Source organism: Scyliorhinus torazame, chromosome 16 (assembly GCF_047496885.1).
Source record: "Scyliorhinus torazame isolate Kashiwa2021f chromosome 16, sScyTor2.1, whole genome shotgun sequence".
NCBI classification, from domain to species: domain Eukaryota; kingdom Metazoa; phylum Chordata; class Chondrichthyes; order Carcharhiniformes; family Scyliorhinidae; genus Scyliorhinus; species Scyliorhinus torazame.
The window spans coordinates 188,028,757-188,053,987 of NC_092722.1; the positions used below are offsets into that span (position 1 = coordinate 188,028,757).

The window sequence follows — 25,231 nt, forward strand, 5'->3', positions numbered from 1 at the left end:
GCATTGTTGGAAGTTCGCGAGCATTCTTGGCTCTTGAAGCTGCACCGCGCTAATCTTTTTTCTGAACTGTTCCTCTACCTTCCGCTGCTTCTGGTGGAGTTTGATGGATGTAGAGGAGTGGATGAGCCAGTGGTCTGTCCAGCAGTCTTCCCCATTAACTCACAGTTGTGTCCCAATTAATTTTCAAAACCTTATTTCGCACTCGCGGCTGTCGCGATCAATCGATTGACGCCTCTCTACATTCTGAATGTTTTTTTTTAAATTGCCACGAACCTGTTGTGCTTTCCAGCCCGAGTGTTGACAATGGGTTTCTTCAAATCGTCAAATCTTAGTTGATGGTTGTTGACGGCCCGAATCCTCGTCAATGGTTTTCTCTTCTGTTATATATTTGTTGGTGCCCCAAAGAGAAAAAGAAGTAGCGGTGCCACTCTTGACGTTCGTAAAAACATAATGCCGGGTTTATTAAGACATTTTGCTTCTACAGGGTAAGAACTCCCCCAAAAGCCCGGGAAACGTTCCGCTGATGTCACTGCTTAACATGTGACATTTGACCAGCCAATATTGTTACTTGAGCACAGAACAGCTTCCAAGTCCATTGCATAAGGTAAGGACAAGTACTGTGAGTGCTGGAGATCTGAAATACAAATAGAAAGTGTTGGAAACATTTAACAAGCCCGCTGGCGTGTGTAGAACGAAGGGCCATGTTCAACTTGAAGCCTAGTCTCTGTTTCTCCCTCCACTCGTGCTGCTGGGCTGACTGGGCTCTTGAACATTTTCTGTCTTTGTTTCATTACTTGAGGTTACTGCTTTCAACACCAAAACAATATTGCGTGACCACCTTGTCATGACATGCAGACATGCACATAATGAGATACAGACAGGTAGCAAATGAGCACAGAGAACAGGACATAACCAATCAGCAGGCAGAACACTGGGGGGTGTTTTCCCACTATAAAAGGCACGAGGAACTCACACTCCGCCTCTTTCCACTGGGGACATCTACAGAGTGAGTCAGGTGTATATATCACATAACACCTACAGCACGTGGCTAAGAGCTAGTCTGGTTCAGTCAGACAGAGTAATCACACTTAGGTTAGTCAAGAGTCGAACTCACAGAGAACTGAGCTAACTGTGTGACAGGTTCAATAAATCAAATTGAACTAACTTCAAGGTCTGGAGTCTATTTCAGTCATTGCTGCATCCAGTTGCAGCCCGTGTTATCTCAGTGTGCTTAACACGACCACCCCCCTCCACCCCCCACCACCTACCCTCCCCCCTCCACGCAGATCACCATAGCCCACCTACTGACCTCTGAGAAGCGAGGCCAATCCCGTCATGTGTTTGTTACATTGCCATTGAGAGGCGAAGAGAGAGGGAAAGAGGGAAAAGCAATGCGACTGCATGAGAAGTAATAATAATCTTTATTTGTGACACAAGTAGGCTTCCATTCACACTGCAAGAAGTTACTGTGAAAAGCCCCTACTCGCCACATTCCGGCGCCTGTTCGGGTACACGGTGGGAGAATTCAGAACTTCCAATTCACCTAACAAGCACGTCTTTTGGTACTTGTGGGAGGAAACCGGAGCACCCGGAGGAAACCCACGCAGACACGGGGAGAACGTGCAGACAGTGACTTGAGGCGGGAATCGAACCTGGGATCTCGGAGCTGTGAAGCCACAGAGGTAGCAAATTGTTCAGTTTGGCTAAAGCATGGACTTTATCCTCTTGTGTATGAAGTCGCACCTCGTAACAGACGGAATAGATAATGTTACTGGCACAAAAAAATGCAACTGCCATTGAATTGTTTTGTATTGAAATTGGAATCCTGTCTGTTCTGCTAACCTGTTCCTTTCGTTCTACACACACTTTGAGTGAATCAAAGTCAGCATGGATTTATGAAGGGAAAATCATGCTTGACAAATCTGTTGGAATTCTTTGAAGATGTAACCAGTACAACTGACAAGGGGGAGCCAGTCAATGTGGTATATTTGCACTTTCAGAAGGCGTCTGACAAAGTCCCGCATAAGAGATTATTGTGCAAAATTAAAGCGCATGGGATTGGGGGAAATGTATTGAGGTGGGTAGAAAACTGGTTGGCAGAGAGGAAACAAAGAGTAGGGATGAGTGGGTCCTTTTCAACTTGGCAGGCAATAACTAGTGGGGTACCAAAGGGATCAGTGCTGGGATCCCAGCTATTCACATTTCTATTAATGATTTGGATGAGGGAACAAAATGTAACATCTCAAAGTTTGCAGATGATACCAAGTTAGGGGAGGGTGAATTGTGACGAGGATTCAGGAATTCTCCAGCATGATCCGGACAGGTTGGGCGAGTGGGCAAACCAATGGCAGATGCAGAATAATTTGGATAAGTGTGAGGTTCATTTTGGAAGCAAAAACAGGAAGGCAGATTACTACCTGAATGGTTGTAAATTGGGAGAGGGGAGTGTGCAGCGGGACCTGGGTGTCCTTGTGCACCATTCGCTGAGGGTAAGCATGCAGGTGCAGCCGGCGATAAAGAAGGCTAATGGTATGTTTGCCTTCATTGCGAGAGGTTTCGAGTATAGAAGCAGGGATGTGTTGCTGCAATTGTACAGGGCCTTGGTGAGGTCACACTTGGAGTATTGTGTGCAGTTTTGGTCTCCTTCTCTGAGGAAGGATGTTCTTGCTCTCGAGGGAGTGCAGCAAAGGTTTACCAGACTGATTCCAGGGACTGTCTTATGAGGAGAGATTGACTAGGTTGGGATTATTCTCGCTGGAGTTCAGAAGAATGAGGGGGGATCTCATAGAGACTTATAAAATTCTAACAGGACTAGACAGGGTAGATGCAGGGAAAATGTTACCATTGATGGGTGTGTCCAGAACCAGGGGTCACAGTCTGAGGATTCAGGGTAAACCATTTTGGACAGATATAAGGAGACATTTCTAGGGCAGCACGGCAGCATTGTGGATAGCACAATTGCTTCACAGCTCCAGGGTCCCATGTTCGATTCTGGCTTGGGTCACTGTCTGTGTGGAGTCTGCACATCCTCCCCGTGTGTGCGTGGGTTTCCTCCGGGTGCTCCGGTTTCCTCCCACAGTCCAAAGATGTGCAGGTTAGGTGGATTGGCCATGATAAATTGCCCTTAGTCTCCAAAATTGCCCTTAGTGTTGGGTGGGGTTACTGACGTTACTGGGTTATGGGGATAGGGTGGAGGTGTTGACCTTGAGTAGGGTGCTCTTTCCAAGAGCCGGTGCAGACTCGATGGGCCGAATGGCCTCCTTCTGCACTGGAAATTCTATGATTTCTTCACCCAAAGAGTGGTGAGCCTGTGGATTTCATTGCCACAGGACGTAGTTGATGCTAAAACTTTGAATATATTCAAGAGGCGGCTGTATATAGCACTTGGGGAGAATGGGATCAAAGGCTATGGGGAGAAAGCAGGATTAGGCTATTGAGTTGGATGATCAGCCATGATCGTGATGAATGGCGGAGCAGGCTCGAAGGGACAAAAGGCCTCCTCCTGCTCCTATCTTCTATGTATCTATGTATGTGTCTAACCCTGTGCTGTACTGTCTTGGGAGTGTTTGATGGGGACAGTGTAGAGGGAGCTTTATTCTGTATCTAACCCTGTGCTGTACCTGTCCTGGGAATGTTTAATGGGGACAGTGTAGAGGGAGGTTTACTCTGTATCTAACCCCGTGCTGTACCTGTCCTGGGAGTGTTTGATGGGGAGAGTGTAGAGGGAGCTTTACTCTGTATCTAACCCCGTGCTGTACCTGTCCTGGGAGTGTTTGATGGGGAGAGTGTAGAGGGCGCTTTACTCTGTATCTAACCCCGAGCTGTACCTGTCCTGGGAGTGTTTGATGGGGACAGTGTAGAGGGAGCTTTACTCTGTATCTAACCCCGTGCTGTACCTGTCCTGGGAGAGTTTGATGGGGACAGTGTAGAGGGAGCCTCACTCTGCATCTAACCCCGTGCTGTACCTGTCCTGGGAGTGTTTGATGGGGACAGTGTAGAGGGAGCTTTATTCTGTATCTAACCCCGTGCTGTACCTGTCCTGGGAGTGTTTGATGGGGACAGTGTCGAGGGAGCTTTATTCTGTATCTAACCCCGTGCTGTACCTGTCCTGGGAGTGTTTGATGGGGACAGTGTCGAGGGAGCTTTACTCTGTAACTAACCCCATGTGGTACCTGTCCAGTTATTTTGCTAAAATGAATGGGTATTGATCTGGGGGTTTTGTCTCTCCCAGGGGATCACAGGTACTGGGAGATTATAAATTGTGATGCACAAGAATCATAAGGCATGGGCTAGATTGATCCAAGGATATTTTCCTCTCCTGTCTCTTTACTTGAGAGATGAATAAGGAGGAAGATTAAGATGGTAGCACGCTCCCTCTAATGTATCTCTCACATGTAGAGCCTGTGCATTGCACGGCCCTGTACAATTTAAATTGCTTTGTGGCCACACAGCTGAACAAGTGAGAGTGAACTTGGGAGAACAGGCAGAAAATAAGTTTATTTTGATTTGATTCAGTATACTAATCACAACTGTTTGAACTACACTGCCAGGTTTAAATAGCACGGAGTATTCCCAGACAATGAAACTTTCCAAACTAAATTTTAAACAGTCAGGTGATCAATGCATTCGTCTCAGTTTCTGTCTGTAGCCAATGATTCATATTCTGAAGCAGAGGGATTACTGAAAATAAATCATCTGACGTAGTAAATGATTACTCTTCTCACTGCAAGGATCTGATTGAACGGATTGCATGGCATGAAATATAAAGTAGATTTTCAGATAAGGTGATACAATTCACTGAACCAAGATAGCAAACGACGACATTACAAACTGCGACATCACTGCCAGATGACTTGTAGAACCTCCGTTGCGCCTTTTCCTCGAAACCACAAAGTTCTTGATTTCACCACCGTGAATACTCAATACTAAAGTGAAATTGTCCTGGAGGGAGCTTTACTCTGTATCTAACCCCGTGCTGTATCTGTCCTGGGAGTGTTTGATGGGGATGGTGTAGAGAGAGCTTTACTCTGTATCTAACCCCGTGCTGTACCTGTCCTGGGAGTGTTTGATGGGGACAGTCTGGAGGGAGCTTTACTCTGTATCTAACCCCGTGCTGTATCTGTCCTGGGAGTGTTTGATGGGGACAGTGTAGAGGGAGGTTTACTCTGTATCTAACCCCGTGCTGTACCTGTCCTGGGAGAGTTTGATGGGGACAGTGTAGAGGGAGCTTTACTCTGTATCTAACCTCGTGCTGTATCTGTCCTGGGAGAGTTTGATGGGGACAGTGTAGAGGGAGCTTTACTCTGTATCTAACCCCGTGCTGTACCTGTCCTGGGAGAGTTTGATGGGGAGAGTGTAGAGGGAGCTTTACTCTGTATCTAACCCCGTGCTGTACCTGTCCTGGGAGTGTTTGATGGGGTCAGTGTAGAGGGAGCTTTACTCTGTATCTAACCCTGTGCTGTACCTGTCCTGGGAGTGTTTGATGGGTACAGTATAGAGGGAGCTTTACTCTGTATCTAACCCTGTGCTGTACCTGTCCTGGGAGAGTTTGATGGGGAGAGTGTAGAGGAAGCTTTACTCTGTATCTAACCCTGTGCTGCACCTGTCCTGGGAGTGTTTAATGTGGACAGTGTAGAGGGAGCTTTACTCTGTATCTAACCCCGTGCTGTACCTGTCCTGGGAGTGTTTGATGGGTACAGTATAGAGGGAGCTTTACTCTGTATCTAACCCTGTGCTGTACCTGTCCTGGGAGAGTTTGATGGGGAGAGTGTAGAGGAAGCTTTACTCTGTATCTAACCCTGTGCTGCACCTGTCCTGGGAGTGTTTAATGGGGACAGTGTAGAGGGAGCTTTATTCTGTATCTAACCCTGTGCTGTACTGTCCTGGGATTGTTTGATGGGGACAGTGTAGACGGAGCTTTACTCTGTATCTAACCCTGTGCTGCACCTGTCCTGGGAGTATTTGTTGGGGACAGTGTAGAGGGAGCTTTACTCTGTATCTAACCCCATGCTGTACCTGTCCTGGGCGTGTTTAATGGGGACATTGTAGAGGGAGCTTTATTCTGTATCTAACCCTGTGCTGTACTGTCCTGGGATTGTTTGATGGGGACAGTGTAGACGGAGCTTTACTCTGTATCTAACCCCGTGTTGTACCTGTCCTGGGAGTGTTTGATGGGAACAGTGTAGAGGAAGCTTTACTCTGTATCTAACCCTGTGCTGCACCTGTCCTGGGAGTATTTGTTGGGGACAGTGTAGAGGGAGCTTTACTCTGTATCTAACCCCATGCTGTACCTGTCCTGGGAGTGTTTAATGGGGACAGTGTTGAGGGAGCTTTATTCTGTATCTAACCCTGTGCTGTACTGTCCTGGGATTGTTTGATCAGGACAGTGTAGACGGAGCTTTACTCTGTATCTAACCCCGTGTTGTACCTGTCCTGGGAGTGTTTGATGGGAACAGTGTAGAGGAAGCTTTACTCTGTATCTAACACGTGCTGTCCCTGTCCTGGGAGTGTTTGATGGGGACAGTGTAGTGGGAGCTTTACTCTGTATCTAACACGTGCTGTACCTGTTCTGGGAGTGTTTGATGGGGACAGTGTAGAGGGAGCTTTACCTGTCATAGAATCAGAGATTTTACAGTGCAGAAGGAGGCCATTCGGCCCATTGAGTCTGCACCGGCCCTTACAAAGAGCAACCCACTCAAGTCCATGTATCTACCCTATCCCCGCAACCCAGCAGCCCCCAAGTAACCTTTTTGGACACTAAGGGCAATTTAGCATGGCCAATCCACCTAATCTGTCTTTGGACTGTGGGAGGAAACTGGAGCTCCTGGAGGAAACCCACGCACACACAGGGAGAACGTGCAGACTCCACACAGACAGTGACCCAGCCGGAAATCGAACCTGGGACCCTGGAGCTGTGAAGCAATTGTGCTAACCACTGTGTTACCGTGCTGCCCTGGGAATGTTTGATGGTGACAGTGTAGAGGGAGCTTTACTCTGTATCTAACCCTGTGCTTTCCCTGTACTGGGAGTGTTTGATGGGGACTGTGTAGACGGAGCTTTACTCTGTATCTAACCCCGTGCTGCACCTGCCGTGGGAGTGTTTGATGGGGGCAGTGTCGAGGGAGCTTTACTCTGTACCTAACCCCGTGCTGTACCTGCCGTGAGAGTGTTTGATGGGGAAAGTGTAGAGGGAGCTTTACTCTGTATCTAACCCCGTGCTGTACCTGTCCTGGGAGTGTAGAGGGAGCTTTACTCTATATCTAACCCCGTGCTTTCCCTGTCCTGGGAGTGTTTGATGGGGACAGTGTAGAGGGAGCTTTACTGTGTATCTAACCCCGTGCTGTACCTGTCCTGTGTGTGTTTGATGGGGACAGTGTAGAGGGAGCTTTACTCTGTATCTAACCCCGTGCTGTACCTGTCCTGGGAGTGTTTGATGGGAACAGTGTAGAGAGAACTTTACTCTGTATCGAATCCGGCGCTGTACCTGTCTAGGGAATAATATGGATCATGAAATCATTCAGTTTGCCTTTGATGACTGTTACCTCTTCTTCCAGGCATGAGCACCTACACTGATAAACTCTTCAAGTTTCGAAACGGAAGGTGGGAAGACATTCTGAGTGATGAGGTCAACGTCCACAGAGACGTCGCGAACCGTTTTGCTGGTCGGTCTGTAGCCTGTGTGGACCGGAAGGTAAAGGAACTCCCAGAGTGTTGTGTTGTACTCTAGTGTGGGGCCTGCATTCCTGGTCAGCTGTGCTTAACCAAACAGAAACACCGTACATTCCTCCCTCATCTCTCATTATTCCCAATTCCACAGCAACAACAACTTGCATTTATATGGCATTTGGATGCAGTGCGGTGCTTCACGGGGTGCAACAACATTTAACACAGGAGCCACGTAAGGAGATATTAAGACAGTGATCAAGCTCACTCAAAGAGGTTGATTTTAAGGAGGGTCATATAGGAGAGAGAGAGAGACTTAGCGAGGCAGAGAGGCTAAGGAGGGTGTTCCCAAACGTAGGGCTTTAGTAAGTTGCAGATATGACTACCTTTGGTGAGCAACATCACAAGTGCGCAAAAGGCCAGAGTTTGAAGAGCACAGATATCTTGGGCTTCAGCAGAACAGGGGCTGGGCCTAGGAATCCGTGAGAATTCTCCAAGCTCGCACCACAGCTCAGGAAAGAGGTACTGGCTTCGGACTGGGTGCGTTGCAAATTTATTAGAATGATACCAAGACTGAGGTGGTTAAATTATGAGTTTGTGACCTTAGTTTGTATTTTCACACCGCGATCGACTCCGCCTCCACCACACTCTCTTCAGGCCGAGCATTCCAGACACTAACCATTCACCGCCCAGATTTTCCTCTTTCTCGAGTCACTCTGTCAATCAGTTTAATTCTGTGTCTCCGCTGCTCCCCGATCTGCTCACCATTGGGAACCGTTTCTCCCTCTCTAATCTGCCCAGACACCTCATGATTTTTAATAGGCTTGGCACTTTGTGCCCCTGAGGGTGCTGGGACAATTGGCGGTCTCCAGGCTGAGGTGGGTAGATGCGTGCTGTGTAAGGGTTTGCAAAGTATGCGGCAAAGGTGGGTCAACCGAGTTGAGGTTGGGAGAGCTGAATGGTGTCTTGCGAGGACCGTGTAAACCATGTGGAGTGGCCCAGTGTTTACTCACCAACATGTGGGAAGGAATTTGGCATTTCCCAGTTATTGTGACACGCGGGTTTGGTAACTCTGTTGCCTCCTGACTGTTTACACATAAAGTCAGTCACAACAAAATTCCTCACATAGGTCCAAACGTTCTGCTCCCTCCCAAGCTGGCACCGAGGCAGGCGAGGGCGGAGAATGTTGCGGGATGGAAAAACATCAGAATCGGGGATGATGCCGAGACGACCCGCGACGCCGGTCCGAAGCCGGGACGCGGTTCTCCGGTGACCGGTTCCACCCGGCGGGAGCCCGGACCCGTGGCCGCGGTGGCCGTCCTGGTGGGGGAGATGGGGGGAGTTAAGAGTCCGAGGGGGGGGGGGCCTTCCTCGACAGCCGGGCCCACGATCGGGGGCCACAGATTGGCAGGCGACGCGATCTGGAGGGGGCCTACCTTCCTCCACGCCGGGCCGCTGCGTGGCTCCGCCATGTTGCGTACCGCCAGCGTGCAAGCAGCCGCCGGGCGCATGCGCGGACCCGCGGCGAGCAGTGCAGGGCCGCATGTAGCAGCTGGAGCAGCGCAGGGCACTCTCGCGCCACGCTGGACCCCGGTGGGCAACTGAATCACTGGGCCAAGAGGCTCATTGACACTGGCATGAAGTACTCCGGTGTTTACGCCGGCGTCAATACTTAGTCGCGTACTCAGAGAATCCCAGCCCAGTTTTACCTCCGATAAAAACAGTTTCCCGCCGTCTGCTCCAGACTCAGTGGCGGCATGCATTTCCTGCTGTGCCATGCCAGGGAGACAGATTGAATACATTTGAAAGGCATGGCTATTCATTATAAAGGACCCCCTGCCAGAATCACCCATCCACACCGTGTGGCGATGTGCATCAATGTAAATGCATGTAGGCTAGCTAGACTCTAGAGGGAGCAGCAGAAGCATCATACACACACACTCAGCCAATAGATCAGTTAGATAGGAGACGACCAATGGACATTCACGATACACAAGGAGGTGACACAACCACAGGGGGGCATTACACCAACACATATATAAAGGACACCACACACATGATCTGCCTCTTTCCAGTGGAGACAGTCAGTGAGGACCGACACAGGGTTGATTCAATATGACACCCACCACGTGGATTGCAGCAACTGGTTAGTCAGTCTGGGTAGCTATAGTAGGATTAGCAGTAGTGTCAAACCTGAGTAATAGAAGTGTAAATAGTTGAATAAACGTGTTGAAGTTATCTCCACGTCTGAACCTTCCTTTGTCAAGTGCACCACAAGGAAGCCGCTTTTGTTACACCTACAACATAACAAATCATGGTACCAGAAGTGAACTGTTTCAATCCATATAGCCATACCTCAGTGTACAGTGACAACCAGCAATACCCAGGCAAGATGTTCGAGATCCGGGTTCCGCAGCAGCTCCAGTGCCACGGCGATCTCCGCGAAAACTGGCAGGTATTCCGGCAAATGTTTGAAATCTTGCTTGTGGCAGCCGAACTAGAAGAAGTGGCCGATCCTGAAAAAACAGAGCTTCTCCTCAGCATCGCCGGTGCCAGAGCAGAAGAAATCTTTTTAAAAATCAAGTTCTCCAAGGGCAAAACAAGAGTGACCTCCTGGACAGATTCGGCAAATACTGTGAGGAAAACACACTCCAACCAGCAATAAAAGGTAAGAGAAGCGCCAGTACTCACCTCGAGGCCGAGATCCCGGAGCAGAGAACAATTTTGGTCGGTGGCCATCTTTCTACAGCGACTGCACTTGCGCAGTTGCGCGAGAAGCGCACAGAGCGGGAAGGTCCATTTACGGATGCGCAAGACACCGCGCAAGACGCCGCGCATGCGCAATCACGAAAACGGCCATCGGTAAGGGAACAGCGATCTGCGCATGCGCAATCGCTTCCTCGCGCTACGTCACATGCGTCATGATGTCAGAGGCCCCCGACCACGCCCATTTAAAGGGGAAATGTACCAAATCAAAGAAAATATCTTTTAAAGCCGGAATACAACCTTCCTTCACCTGGGATGACAGCACAATGCCTCAAATTGAACCGGGAAATGAAATTAACCTCCGAAGAACCCTGCAACAAGCAGTTACCTATGCCCAAACCGATGATTCCGACCTTGAATACGTCGATACCGCCCTTTACATTTTCTCTGAACCTCGCGAGCCCAATGCCAACTCTGACGCAAACAGTGATGATATGGTCCTAGAAGACAATGACACGGACGAACCTTTCACCTTGGGAGGCTACCCCAGTACCAAATCCGAACCGCAACTAGCGGTGTTGCACATTGGCGACCCCCGTATTGAATCCGATGCAGACCCGGATTCGTTCTTCGGATTTGAGGATCTTCAGCCCGGCAGATATGACATCCCGACTCGTGAGTGCAGGATGATGCTGCAGCCTGAAACCAAGAGACAGAGAGCAGTACAAGCCCACAGAGTGTGGCCTGCTGCCACACAGAGCATGGTTCACGCACCGCTCAGGGTTCCCGACTCTACGAAAGAAGACATGCAAGACTCACACTGCGGTTGTTGCATGAACAAGAAGTGACTCCAGTGTCACAAGCCTCCACAGCGAGCTCGAGGACAGACTCCACGATAGAAGAAACGCAAGACTCCAGAGCGCAGTCCTTGCAGGAACAAGCCCATGAGGGTCTAGCAACCTCCTCTGACCAACTAGCGGCAGATGATGCAAGTCTGCCATGCTCAAGTAAACAGCAAGAAGACTATGGCAGTCTACCACGCTCCAGTGCACAGCATGACGGGCTATCATGCTACAGTGAAGAACAAAGCAACAATGACAGTCCAAGCCCAAATGAAGGACAACAGCAAGCCAATGACAGTCCACCCACATTGTTTGCACCACCAGATGAAGACTCTGACAATTTACCCAACCCAAGTGAACAACAAGCAGCTACTGAGGCTCTACCCACGGTATGTGAGACGAGTGAAGACAGCATCCCACTTCCCATGCAACATGTGCAAAGTGACAGACCTCAGCTAGTGTGTACAGAGGCACTTGACGATCACTGTGAGACCACTGGTGACTCCGGTGACACCACGATACGTCCACCCTCATTCACTCGAACCTCTCCACAAGTCAATGCATTCCTGCATGTTCCGACTCCAGACGTGCAGCTTCAAGAAATCTCAGCTGACTCCAGTGAACCTGCTAAGACTCCGGACGGGGAGCATCAACAAACCAACACTGACTCAGTTAAAACAGACCAGACTCCAGATGGGAAGCAACCAAACGCCGACTCTGATTCATGTAAGCCGGACTTTACTCCAGACAGGGAGTGCCACAACCTCAGTGATGGCACGCTCAGGGTGACAGCAGATGCCACAACGACAGGAGATGGATCACTTAACAATTACACTGGGTCAGTAATAACAAGCAGCGGCTACAGCCCAAGAGGAATACATCAATATTCACCACAGCTATATCCACACATTGTTTCCACACCAGCAGTGCAGCCAATGACAGCTCATGCTGGACAAACCCAGTATTCAGGCATGCAGCAGCCAGCAGTCTATGCAGCATATTCTCAAACAGGCCAGCACTACGGATTGCCCACTAATGGAATCAAGACTGAAGGAGGACTACCGCAAGCGCAATCTGCCTACAGACTGGATGCCTTAGTTACTGCCCAGGATTTGCTGCACCACAGCCTGGCCAGACGGCACATTCCTATCAGTGGCAAGGTTCTAGTTTCACACCATCACCAGGTATTTATGTTGGGGTGACTGGACAAGTTGCTGAGGACCATGGTGCTGGAATGTTTGCCCCCCCCGCTGAAATAATCTGACTCCCTCACTAAACATTAACCCCGAGCTGTATTCTGGGCAGAGATGGATAGATTTCTAGATATTCAAGATGAGGATAGAGTGGGGAAAATCACATTGAGGTTGGAGATCAGCATGATCAAGTCGAACAACGGAGACGCTCGAGGGGCCGAAAGGCAACAGGAACAGCCTGCTCCAATTTTCCTTGTCTTCTAGGCAGCACAGCAAGTGCCTGACCAAAGCAATCTCATTGCAGTTGGTCATGTGTCGGGTTGGTTGGTGGGAAAGCAGGGGGGGAGGGGAGGGGCGTTGTAGGGGTGGAAGGGCTGCTTCGGATTAGTGGGGGTGAAGAATAGTGGGCTGGATTCTCTGCACCCTGACGCCAAAATCATGGCGGGCGCGGGCCGGAGAATCCATTTTCCTGCAAGGAAACGGGCGGTTCCCCGATTCTGTGGGCCCGGAAAAGCGGCGTACTCTGGGAGCATGCTGCTTTGCCTAAGACCTACCTGGGACCAGTGCCAGAGGCCCTCTACGCCCCCAACCGCTGCGGAATTAGTCCGCGGCCGCCCTGGTCGGAGGGGCGGGCCGATCGGAGGGCGGGGAGGGGGCCTTTGCACCGAGTCTGGAGGTTTGCTTTCTGACTCAAACTCAGCAGAACCCGGTCTCCAGCACCCCTCCGAGTGTTTGCAACCTTGGATGTCCCTGGCTCCGCCTGCTGTGGACCAGTTTGCGCATTGTGCTCAGCAGATGGTGACCCTGAGGCTGCTCTAGTGTGATGAATATAGAAATTGTTGCATATCCTATTTCATATTTGGTGCAGCAATATTAAAGGTCTCTGGTTTAACATACAGGCAGCATGTCTGCTAAAGCTGTAATTAAGGAGTCATAAAAGGTAAGGTCATACTTCATTCAACCACTTACTTGATTGCAGATAAAGAGCAAATGGAATATTGCTTTGATTGCTGAAGATTCACTGGAGAGTAGATCATTTATGAGGGATTGTATTTAGACATAGCCAAGCAGGTCATGTGAAATCTTAGAGGGATACAGATGATGGGAGGAGCCAGGTTTGTCTGTAGTTTTGCAATTTGCCATCGGATTTGAGTCTGACAAGACAGAAGGACTTTAAGTTGAACAGCAGTTTTGTCAAGCACTGTCAGGTTGAGCAGAAGTGTACTGGTTCTGCTCTTGAAAGGCATCCTCTCCAACAGTCTCTACAGAGATGAGCAAGTAATCTGTTTGTTAATTGTATTTATAAATTGCATTTGAATTGGATTGGGTTGCTTACTTAGCGTTAGTAGCAGACATAGATAGTAAGTTTCGGTTTTTCCATGTGTTGAAGGACTTTTGAACTGATAATTGTTCAAATATTTCTGTGATGTTATTGTGATTAATTCTGTGTTTAAATTAAAGTTTTGTTTTAATATAAAAGGTATCTATTGGTCAGAGTCATCACCCCTGGGGTGAAGTGTCCTTTCCTCACAGTTTTACAAAATAAAATAAAAAATGTTTGGGGTTGTCGTCCGGTGTCCGAACACGACAATGAGGTCTCGCCGAGGTGTTTCTCTGTATGTTGGTGGAGGTTATTGTTATGGGTCAGGGTTTAGAGAACCCCAAAGTGTATCATGGAGTTCACCTGACCCACAACTTTTACCAGATTGTGTTACGGGGAGCACACGGCCCACTGTACAGGTGTGGTAAAGCAGAAATGGAAATGTATTTTTTAAAGCAAAACAATGTTTATTCTATGAACTCAAGTTAACCTTTTTAAAACATACAGCGAACACCTTAGCAACCATTAATTCAAATACAACCCCCCAAAGAGTACAACACTCAGTAATGCTTACGCTGTCCTTTTAACATCCAGAAGACTTAGAAAAAAACATAAACCTTTAACAGAAGCACATCAGGTTAAAGTCACTACTGAAAACATTTATAATTCTGAATTCACCAAATGATCAAGAGATAGTCTTTTGATGGCAGAGAGAACAGCAGTACACCTGCTCTGTCTGGCTTCAGCTCCAACACTGAAAACAAAACTAAAACACACCCTGCAGCAAACAGCCTAAAACGAAAGTAAAAAGCTGACAGACAGCCCAGCTCCACCCATTCTCTGACATCACTGCAGTAGTCAACACCCATTTCTTAAAGGTACTCTCACCACAGATATTTGTATACACACCCATTTATAAACACCCATTTCTTAAAGGTACTCTCACATGACAGTATGGGTGAACGCTGTGTCGGATCTCCTGCACGGGTTTCTATAGCATCCTCCGTCTGAGCCGTCTTCAGGGCTGGAGATAAGGGCCTGGCTCCTGGTGTCCTTTACGAGGTGCCTCTGAGAGAGAGCAGAGAAATTTAGGACATGGCTCAAAAAGCTGACAGTGGCTCCACAGATTTACTGCCTGAGCATCAGCTGGTACGGGATCCTCGCTGGGGTGAGATGCTAAACTGTCCGTTTATCCAGGTGGCCACAGGCGATCCCTGGCACTGTTTAAGAAGCTAAGTCATCTCAGCATCCAGGCCAGCATCCCTCTCAGCCAATGTCATGGAAGACAGATTGATGAATTTCACAACAGCTGCTGCTAATGGGGTCTTGCTGTGTACACCTAACCTTTCTGCACTGCATTTCAACGTATTTTTGCACGTGAGGTACCCTCATTAACGACGCTTAGAGTGAAAACTGTAAAGAAGGCTTTAATAGACTAAGAACTATGCTAGAGCTGAGACATGTGCTAACTGCTGCACAGCCCACAAGGCAGCCCCTTATATATGGCTCCCAGATGGGCGGAGTCCCCAGGGTTCCAAGCCCGGTCTTAAAGGGGACATCACCTTACATGATGCCAAGGCAGTAACCGTTCATCACATTCACCCCCTGTTTAAAAAAGAGTCCGGCGGGGGTGAAGTGCCATCATTGGTCCATCCGTCTCAGTGGCCGGATCGTCCTCATCGACCTCCTCAGTTCGGGTGGTGGTGTGGCGGGCACGGACGTCCCGGTTGAGGGTACATCCGGGAGCACAGCAGTCGGAACTTTGGTCCGGGCCGGGGCAGGGGAACTAGGCAGGGCCGGGGGTAGCGGTGCCGGCACCGGCGGGGTGTGTAAAGGGGGGGCGTGCGGTAGATTTTCACCAAGGACCGGAAGGGGGTGTGTTGTAGGGGGCGTCGGGTCCTGCAGGGGAGCGGCGTGGGAAGGGGCGTGGAGGATCCAGCGGGTGCCAGATCCCGGAGAGAAACCGTATCTTGCCTGCCGTCGGGGTACTCAACGTAGGCGTAACTGGGGTTGGCGTGGAGCAGTCGGACCTTTTCAACCAGGGGGTCCGCTTTATGGCTCCTCGTGTGCCTCCGGAGAAGAACAGGTCCCGGAGCCATCAACCAAGGTGGAAGCGAGACCCCAGAGGTAGACTTCCTGGAGAAGACAAACAATCGGTTGTAAGGGGTCTCATTCGTGGCCGTGCAGAGGAGTGACCTAATGGAGTGCAGGGCATCGGGTAGGACCTCCTGCCAGCGAGTAGTTGGGAGACTTCTCGACCGCAGGGCCAGAAGGACAGCCTTCCACACTGTTGCGTTCTCCCTCTCCACTTTCCCGTTTCCCCGCGGGTTATAACTGGTCGCTCTGCTCGAGGCGATGCCTTTGCTGAGCAGATACTGGTGCAGTTCATCGCTCATGAACGATGTACCCCGGTCGCTGTGGACATAAGCGGGGAAACCGAACAGGGTGAAGATGCTGTGCAGTGCCTTAATCACGGTGGCTGAGGTCATGTCGGGGCAGGGAATGGCGAATGGGAAACGGGAGAGCTCATCGATAATGGTGAGGAAATAGGCATAACGATTGGTGGACGGGAGGGGCCCCTTGAAGTCCACGCTCAGTCGCTCAAAGGACCCGAGGCCTTCACGAGCCGAACCTTGTCTGGCCGATAGAAGTGCGGTTTGCATTCCGCACAGATCTGGCAGGCCCTGACCATGGCCTTGACCTCCTTGGTTGAGTAAGGTAGGTTGCGGGATTTGATAAAATGGACGAGCCGGGTAACCCCCGGGTGGCAGAGGTCATTGTGGATGGCTTGCAGGCGGTCGTCCTGCGCGTTGGCACATGTGCTGCGGGACAGGACATCTGGGGGCTCGTTGAGCTCCCCTGGACGATATTTGATATCGTACGAGTAGGTGGAGAGTTCGATCCTCCACCTCAAAATTTTATCATTTTTTATTTTGCCCCGTTGCGTATTATCGAACATATAGGCGACCGACCGTTGGTCGGTGACGAGGGTAAACCTCCTACCGGCTAGGTAGTGTCTCCAGCACCGCACAGCCTCCACAATGGCTTGTGCCTCCTTTTCGACTGCAGAGTGTCGAACCTCGGAGGCGGTGAGGGTTCGGGAGAAGAACGCTACTGGTCTGCCTCCTTGATTGAGGGTAGCAGCCAGGGCGATGTCTGATGCACCGCTCTCTACCTGGAAAGGAATGGTTTCGTCCACACACGTGCATAGCAGCCTTGATGATGTCGGCCTTGATGCGGTTGAAGGCCAATTGAGCCTCAGCCGAGAGGGGAAAAATGATGGTCTTTAGGAGTGGGCGGGCTTTGTCCGCATACTTGAGGACCCGCTGGGCGTAATAAGAGAAAAGCCCCAAGCACCGTTTGAGGGCCTTGAGGCTGCGGGGGCAAGGGAGTTCCTTAAGGGGGCGCATGCAGTCGGGGTCGGGACCTGGGATCCCGTCTTCCACGACATAGCAGAGGATGGCTAGCCGGGTGGTGTGGAAAATGCATTTTTCCTCGTTATAGGTCAGGTTAAGGGCTCGGGCGGTCTGGAGGAACTTTTCGAGGTTAGCGTCATGGTCCTGCTGGTCATGGCCGCAGATGGTGACATTGTCCAAGTACGGGTATGTAGCCCGCAAACCGTACTTGTCCACCATTTGGTCCATCGCCCTTTGAAAGACGGAGACCCCATTTGTGACACCGAAGGGGACCCTGAGGAAGTGGAAGAGCCGGCCGGCTGCTTCGAAGGCAGTATAGGGGCGGTCTTTTGGTCGGATGGGGAGCTGGTGGTAGGCAGATTGGAGGTCGACCGTGGAAAAGACTCGGTATTGGGCGATCCGATTTACCATTTCCGCGATGCGAGGAAGGGAGTATGCATCAAGCTGCGTGAATCAGTTTATGGTCTGGCTATAATCCACGACCATCCGTTTCTTCTCCCCGGACCAGACTACCACCACTTGCGCTCTCCAAGGGCTGTTGCTAGCCTCGATGACCCCCTCTCCCAGTAAACGCTGGACCTCTGACTTGATAAAAGTCATATCTTGGGCACTGTAGCACCGGCTCCTGGTGGCGACGGGCTTACAGTCAGGAGTGAGGTTAGCGAATAGCGAGGGGGGTGCGACTTTCAGTGTTGCAAGGCAGCATACCGTGAGGGGGGGGCAAGGGTCCGCCGAACTTCAGTGTCAGGCTTCGGTGGCTGCACTGGAAATCCAGTCCGAGCAGCATGGGGGCACAGAGGTGAGGGAGGATATAAAATTTGAAACGGGTGTATTTGGCCCCCTGGATCGAGAGATTTGCAATACATTACCCCTTGACTTGTACCGAGTGGGACCCAGATGCGAGGGCTATGGTTTGGGATGCGGGATGGGTGCGTAGGGAGCAGCGCCTTATCGTTTCAGGATGGATAAAGCTCTCCGTGCTCCCGGAGTCGAAGAGGCATGCAGTGTCGCGCCCGTTGACCTGGAGCTGCATCATAGAATTCTGCAGGTGTTTTGGCCGAGTTTGGTCGAGGGTGATCGCATCCACTCGCGGGTAGACCGAGTCCTCAGCCGAGTCGGACTCGTAAAATGGCCGCCGCCGTCGGTCGCACGTGTCGGGTCGAGAAGATGGCCGCCGACAAGATGGCCGCTCCCATGATTCGCACGAGGCTGATGACGCGTCAGAAGGGGGCGTGTCGGGTCAGTGAGCAGCCGCATTGCGAGGCCTGCGGACCTGAGAGCCTGATTTTCAGGCCGGCTGTTCTTTGTTTTTCTGGCCCCTGGATCTGGCCAGGCAGACCCTCGCAAAATGCCCCTTCTTCCCGCAGTCGCTGCAGATCACAGAGCGGGCTGGGCAGCGTGGGCGTGGATGCTGGCCCTGTCTGCAGAAGTAGCACGGTGTGCCGCCATGGTGAGCGGGTCGCCGCATGGCGCAGGCCTGTAATACGGCTGAGTCTGAGGAAGTCCGGTGCGGGGGGGCTCGCAGAGTCCGCGGGGTACGTGCCCAAGTTATGTCAGGCCACCTCCAGCGAGGAGGCGAGCGTTAGCGTGTCCTGGAGGTCTTTTGCCACGTTTTCGAGCAGCCGCTGCCGGATGTAGGTCGAGCGGATGCCAGACACGAAAGCGTCTCTGATGTGCAGGCTCATATGGACTTACCCTGTCACATCCTGATGGTCATAGTCCCTGGCAAGCGCGGTGAGTTTCTCGACGAATTTGTCTAGCGATTCCCCCGAGCGCTGCCGGCAGGTAGAGAGGAGATGCTGGACGTGCACCTCGTTGATGGGTTCGACAAACCGCTTGCGGAGTAACGCGACCGCCTCTTCATAAGTCGTCGCCTTTTCAAGCGTGGCGGAGATTCTGTGACTCACCCGGGCGTGGAGTAGACTCAGCTTGCGTGGCCCCAGGATGGGAATCTCTGCGGAGTCCAGGTAGGCCTCGAAGCACCTCAGCCAGTATTTAAAAATTTCCTTTGTCTCCGGCGTCCGTGCTTCCAGGTTGAGCTTCTCTGGTTTTAGGCCTGCGCCCATCCTGAATCTAGTTTAGTCTAATAAATTGAAGTACCCTCAATAACGACGCTTAGAGTGTAAACTGTAAAGAAGGCTTTAATAGACTAAGAACTATGCTAGAACTGAGACATGTGCTAACTGCTGCACAGCCCACAAGGCAGCCCCTTATATATGGCTCACAGATGGGCGGAGCCAGAGGCGGAGTCCCCAGGGTTCCAAGCCCGGTCTTAAAGGGGACATCACCTTACATGATGACAAGGCAGTAACCGTTCATCACAGCACTTTGACGTGCTTTGACGTGTTTCTGGGAGCTGGGGTAAAGCGCAGTGTCAAAATGAATCTTTCCTCGTTCTCCTTCTCAGGGCTCACGACCCTATACTTATCCTGACCTTCCCGTAGCTTCCTGCTAAAAGTTGTTCAATCACACGGTTGCCGTCACGAACCTCTAATACTTGCTTTGTTTTGTCACTTACTCTTTGGAACTGGGATTTGGAAAAGTTGTATTTATAGTTCTTGTTTGGTGGTTATTATAACCCGCACGGGTCTTACGGGGTAGGGATGGTCCACTACCCCATGGAGCTTGCAGATTAGGAGCTTCCCTGATAAAGGGGTAGGGGATTCTTAAGGGGCGGCGCGGTGGCACAGTGATTAACACTGTTGCCTCACAGCGCCAGGTACCCGGGTTCAGTCCCGGCCCTCGGGTCACTATGTGGAGTCTGCACGTCCTCCCCGTGCCTGCGTGGGTTTCCTCCGGGTGCTCCGGTTTCCTCCCACAGTCCGAAGATGTGCAGGATAGGTGGATTGGCCATGCTAAATTGCCCCTGAGCGTCCAAAGCTTGTGTGGGGTTACAGTGAAAGGGTGGGGGATGAGGCCTAGCTAGGGTGGTCCTTCGAAGGGTCGGTGCAGACTCGATGGGCCGACTGGCCTCCTTCTGCACTGTAGGGATTCTATGATTCTATGAACACTGTCCATGTGCCTTTGTATAAATAGAGTCAGCCAGTCAGGCACTGACTAGAGAAGACCCAAAGGAACGACTGGAGATGTACATAATCATAGAATCATAGTTACAGTGCAGAAGGAGGCCCTTATAAATGTTGTCCGGGCAATTATTGGCCGTCGAGTGTCAACTGTTTGTATAACTGACGTACTTTGTAAACTTCTCCAGAGGATGTTAAGATTCAGCCACATTGTTTAAACTGATCGCCTGTAGGTCAGAGCCAGAGACCTGGCAACATGTCTCCCGTAAAGGGCATTCGTGATCCAGTGGATATTAAGGACAATCCAGAACTCTCGCGGTCACTTACTTTTCCAGTGTGAGCCCGCAAATTGCTGCATTTATTAAATTCAGTGTCACAACAGTGGGACTGACAAAATCTGGGTTGCTGGTTTAGTTGCCGACACAGCTACACTGATGAATCAATATGGAGATTGTCTCTTGTGTCGCACTGTGCTCCCTCTTTGCCATTCAGTCTTCTCACCTCGTGTAGCTTTTCAGTGCGGCAGAATGCCCACATGATTAGCAACCCCAGTGAGTCCGGTTTCGGATTAGTCTGTCTGCGATGTTGTCGGGTTGCTGGTCTGAACCCACTGTGCCAAGGCAAACACAATACAACAAAACCCCCAAAGAATTATTCAACATTTTTGATCCACGTTAATTCCTGAGCAGACAAAGAAGGGATATTTTGAACAAACAATACTCCCACTAGATTTTGTAACCACTTTAACATGCTAATGTGGTAATTAAAATCCTAATTCACACCGTTATTGTAACTACATACTGTTTCATTAGGATGCAAATTGGTATTGCCCTTGTAATCAGTATTAATGAAAATATAAAACGATTCTTCGTATTGCGCTGCTAATGCTCTGTAAATGAATAGGAATAAGATGTTTTATGATAGGAAATATCTCGGTAAATGAAGACGGTGAGTCGGTTGGCTAGAGGTGCATTTGGAACCTTGTCCGAGTGAAATTTCACCAGAGGGGCACTTTCCCCAGAGGCAACATTTTTTGCCGAGAAGACCTGTTTCCATGGGAAACATGGGAGCCTGATTGTGGACAAGAGGGACCGTTTCTCCGCGGTAAAACACTTCCAGGAATGGGGGTGAAATACATCTCTGCATCGAGATGGAGGAATCTTCCTGTCCAGACTTTCCGTTCAAAGAGGATATTTTGATCCCTGCCACGATTCCTTTATGCTTTCAAGGAGCGGGAGAATCAACGCTTGTTGCCCACCCCTGTTATTAGCGCCATGTGGTCAGCATGGGCAGGGTCAGCATGGGCAGGGTACCCCAGCCAATGGAGTCGATGACTGAGCTGCGATCTCTTGCTTGCCAGGGAGCTGACAGAATCAAATACCTGGTGCCCTCGGCCGTGACAAAAAACATGAGGTGGCCATCCACACAAACTACAAAGACCATGTGCGGGATTCTCTCAGCCCGGGGCTGGGCCAGAGAATCCCCGCGCCAGGCGCCATTGGCGTCGGCGTGGTTGGCGCGGCGCTGGTCGCGGGCTGCTCTACGCGGCCGGCCCGCCGATCCTCGGCCCGGGAAAACGCCGAGTCCTGCCGCCGCTGTCCACACCGCCCTCAGCCGGCGGGAACTCGGCATGGAAGGGTCGGGGGCAGCCTGTGGGGAGGGGGGGGTCCGACTCCAGGGGGGGGGGGGGCCTCCGATGTGGCCTGGCCCGCAATCGGGGCCCATCGATCGGCGGGCCGGCCTCTCTGGCTGGGGGCCTCCTTTCCTACGCGCCGGTCCCTGTAGCCCTGCGCCATGTTGTGCCGGGGCCGGTGCATTGAAGGAATCCACTGCGCATGCGCGCGTTGGCGCCGGCACCCCCTGTGCATGCACGGACCCCGCGGCGCCCAGTTCGCGCCGGGATCAGCAGCTGGAGCAGCGTGAATTAGTTGTCGGCCCGTTCACGCCATGGTAAAACGCGACGGCGCGGGATGGGAGAACCCCCCCCCCTTTGTTACCAAGACAGTGGGCGAAATTCTCCCCCAACGCCGCGATGTCCGCCGACTGGCGCCAAAAACGGCGCCAATCAGACGGACATCGCGCCGGCCCAAAGGTGCGGAATGCTCCGCATCTTTGGGGGCCGAGCCCCAACATTGAGGAGCTAGGCCGACGCCGGAGGGATTTCCGCCCCGCCAGCTGGCGGAAATGGCGTTTGGTGCCCCGCCAGTAGGCGCGGAAATGCGGTGCATGCGCGGGAGCGTCAACGGCCGCCGACAGTTTCCCGCGCATGCGCAGTGGGGTGAGTCTCTTCCGCCTCCGCCATGGTGGAGGCCGTAGCGGAGGCAGAAGGAAAAGAGTGCCCCCACGGCACAGGCCCGCCCGTGGATCGGTGGGCCCCGATTGCGGGCCAGGCCACCGTGGGGGCACCCCCCGGGGTCAGACCGCCCCGCGCCCCCCCAGGACCCCGGAGCCCGCCCACGCCGCCTGGTCCCGCCGGTAAATACCAGCTTTGATTTACGCCGGCGGGACAGGCAATTTCTGGGCGGGACTTCGGCCCATCCGGGCCGGAGAATTGAGCGGGGGGTCCCGCCAACCGGCGCGGCCCGATTCCCGCCCCCGCACAATCTCTGGTACCGGAGACTTCGGCGGGGGCGGGGGCGGGATTCACGGCGGCCAACGGCCATTCTCCGACCCGACGGGGGGTCGGAGAATGACGCCCAGTGTGTCAACAATCTGTCTTCCCCAGGACAACCCCACAATGGAACAAGCGGCAAATAGTCATCGCCCCATCAATGGAAACCTTCAAGACTCATCTTTAGATTATTTACTCTTCAATGTTTGCTTTATCAGGGCTACCGTCATGGCAGTTGGTTCCTGGTTTAGCCAGAATTACCCAGATAAATGTAGGTGGAATACGGATATTATTTTTGTGATGCCAGCACAGCTAAAACAGGGGGAGGAGAAGCCCTCATGGTGATAAGAAAACACCTCCCTTCGTAAAAGACTCAATATTCCAGAAAGGGACAGAACTGATTCAAAAGGGAAAGATTTTAGAAATATACGGCACAAAGAAATTATGTTCAACAGCTCATCAGTTAGGATACCCATAATCAAAACCATATGTAGACGGCACTGTGGCACAGTGGTTAGCACGGCTGCCTCACAGCGCCAGGGACCCGGGTTCAATTCTAGCCTTGGGTGACTGTGTGGAGTTTGCGCTTTATAATAATAATAAAACTTAGTGTCACAAGTAGGCTTACATTAACACTGCAGTGAAGTTACTGTGAAAATCCCCTAGTCGCTACCCTCTGGCGCCTGTTCGGGTACACAGAGGGAGAATTCAGAATGTCCAATTCACCTCGCAATTACTTCTTTCGGGACTTGTGGGAGGAAACCGGAGCACCCGGAGGAAACCCACGCAGACACGGGGAGAAAGTGCAGAGTCCGCACAGACAGTAACCCAAGCCGGGAATCGAACCCGGGACCCTGGCGCTGTGAAGCAACAGTGCTAACCACTGTGCTATCGTGCCGCCCATGTTTGTGTGAGTTTCCTCCCACAGTCCAAAGATGTGCGGGCTAGGTGGATTGGCCCTGCCAAATTGCCGCTTAGTGTCCAAAACGTTTTGATGGGGTTACTGGGTTACGGGGATAGGGTGGGCCTCGTGATTCTCGGAATCAGATTCAATGCAAAATCAACTGGCCGAATGGCCTACTTCTGCACTGTAAGGATTCTATGATTCTGTATGTAATCCATAGGATGTTTCCCTTGGAAGTAAGCATCCATCCTGCTGGAGAGCGACATAGTTCATCAGCAGAGCTGTCGACATAGAAATGGAATTGATTCAAAAGAGAGCTTTGAGAATCATTCTTCTTGATTGCGAATTTGAACAGGCATTACAGTCGCATAACAACCAGAAATTGGATGACAGATGTTCCTATCTCTGCAAACATTTTTTATAGAAATTCAAGATCTGTCAAATTGCATAACAGGACAGTGAAAGATGTGAGGCACAGTCACTCGCTGCCTTGAATATGAATCTCGAGTAATTAGTGCCACAATGTGATGAAGACACCAGCCAGATTTTACTCACGCTCTCTGCTGCTTGCACTCAAAATCCCTTCCACCTCCCAAGCTCCGAGATGACCCTTTTCCTGACCCGGAGACGCCGCAGGTCAGCTCGATGCTGTCAGCGGTGGAGGAGGTCAGGGCTGAATTGGATGTGCATGGACATGTCGGGGAGCTTGGAGGGGAGAACCAATGCAGCTGGGAATGCGACAGTCCATCAGAATTATTTGTGCGCGCGTCACCTCCTCATCACACACCCGAGCCGCGTTCTGCCTCTTGCTAGGCTGAGGGCATTTGGGAAAAGAGAAGGAGCTCGCGGTGTGATTGAGGAGAAGACCGCTGCTGTGATTTTTCATCCTCCTTGTATAATGTCACAGTTGCTGTGAAACCTCATGAGTTGAGCCTCCAACATGAATTGTGAGACTGCATTTGATTCAATGTCCCACATGGTCACTTAGATCCCTTTAATTCAGATGCCTCCTCCACTGAAGGCAATGATTTCTCTTGTAGTAATGTCCCCATGACATTGTAACAGCACGGTAGCATTGTGGATAGCACAATTGTTTCACAGCTCCAGGGTACCAGGTTCGATTCCCGGCTTGGGTCACTGTCTGTGCGGAGTCTGCACATCCTCCCCGTGTGTGCGTGGGTTTCCTCCGGGTGCTCCGGTTTCCTCTCACAGTCCAAAGGTGTGCAGGTTAGGTAGATTGGTCATGATAAATTGCCCATTGTGTCCAAAATTGCCCTTAGTGTAGGGTGGGGTTACTGGGTTCTGGGGATAGGGTGGAGGTGTGGGCCTTGGGTAGGGTGCTCTTTCCAAGAGCCGGTGCAGACTCGATGGGCCGAATGGCCTCCTTCTACACTGTAAATTCTATGATTATTACAGGTGCTACGTGTCCTTGATATGTATGTCCCTGTCAGGCAGGGAAGAGATGGTCGAGTGAGGGAACCATGGTTGACAAGAGAGGTTGAATGTCTTGTTCAGAGGAAAAAGGTGACTTATGTAAGGCTGAGGAAACAAGG

The 25,231-nt window shown here is 51.2% G+C and overlaps 1 protein-coding gene across 2 annotated transcripts in view; it reads left to right on the top strand.

The window, feature by feature from the left end:
- crtac1b (cartilage acidic protein 1b) overlaps positions 1-25,231 on the top strand; it is a 401,398-nt gene that overhangs the window by 135,745 nt on the left and 240,422 nt on the right. For both annotated transcript variants that reach the window (XM_072479631.1, XM_072479632.1), the window contains exon 4: positions 7,554-7,690. In XM_072479631.1, coding sequence (XP_072335732.1) covers positions 7,554-7,690 — 137 coding nt within the window. The remainder of the gene's footprint in view (positions 1-7,553; positions 7,691-25,231) is intronic.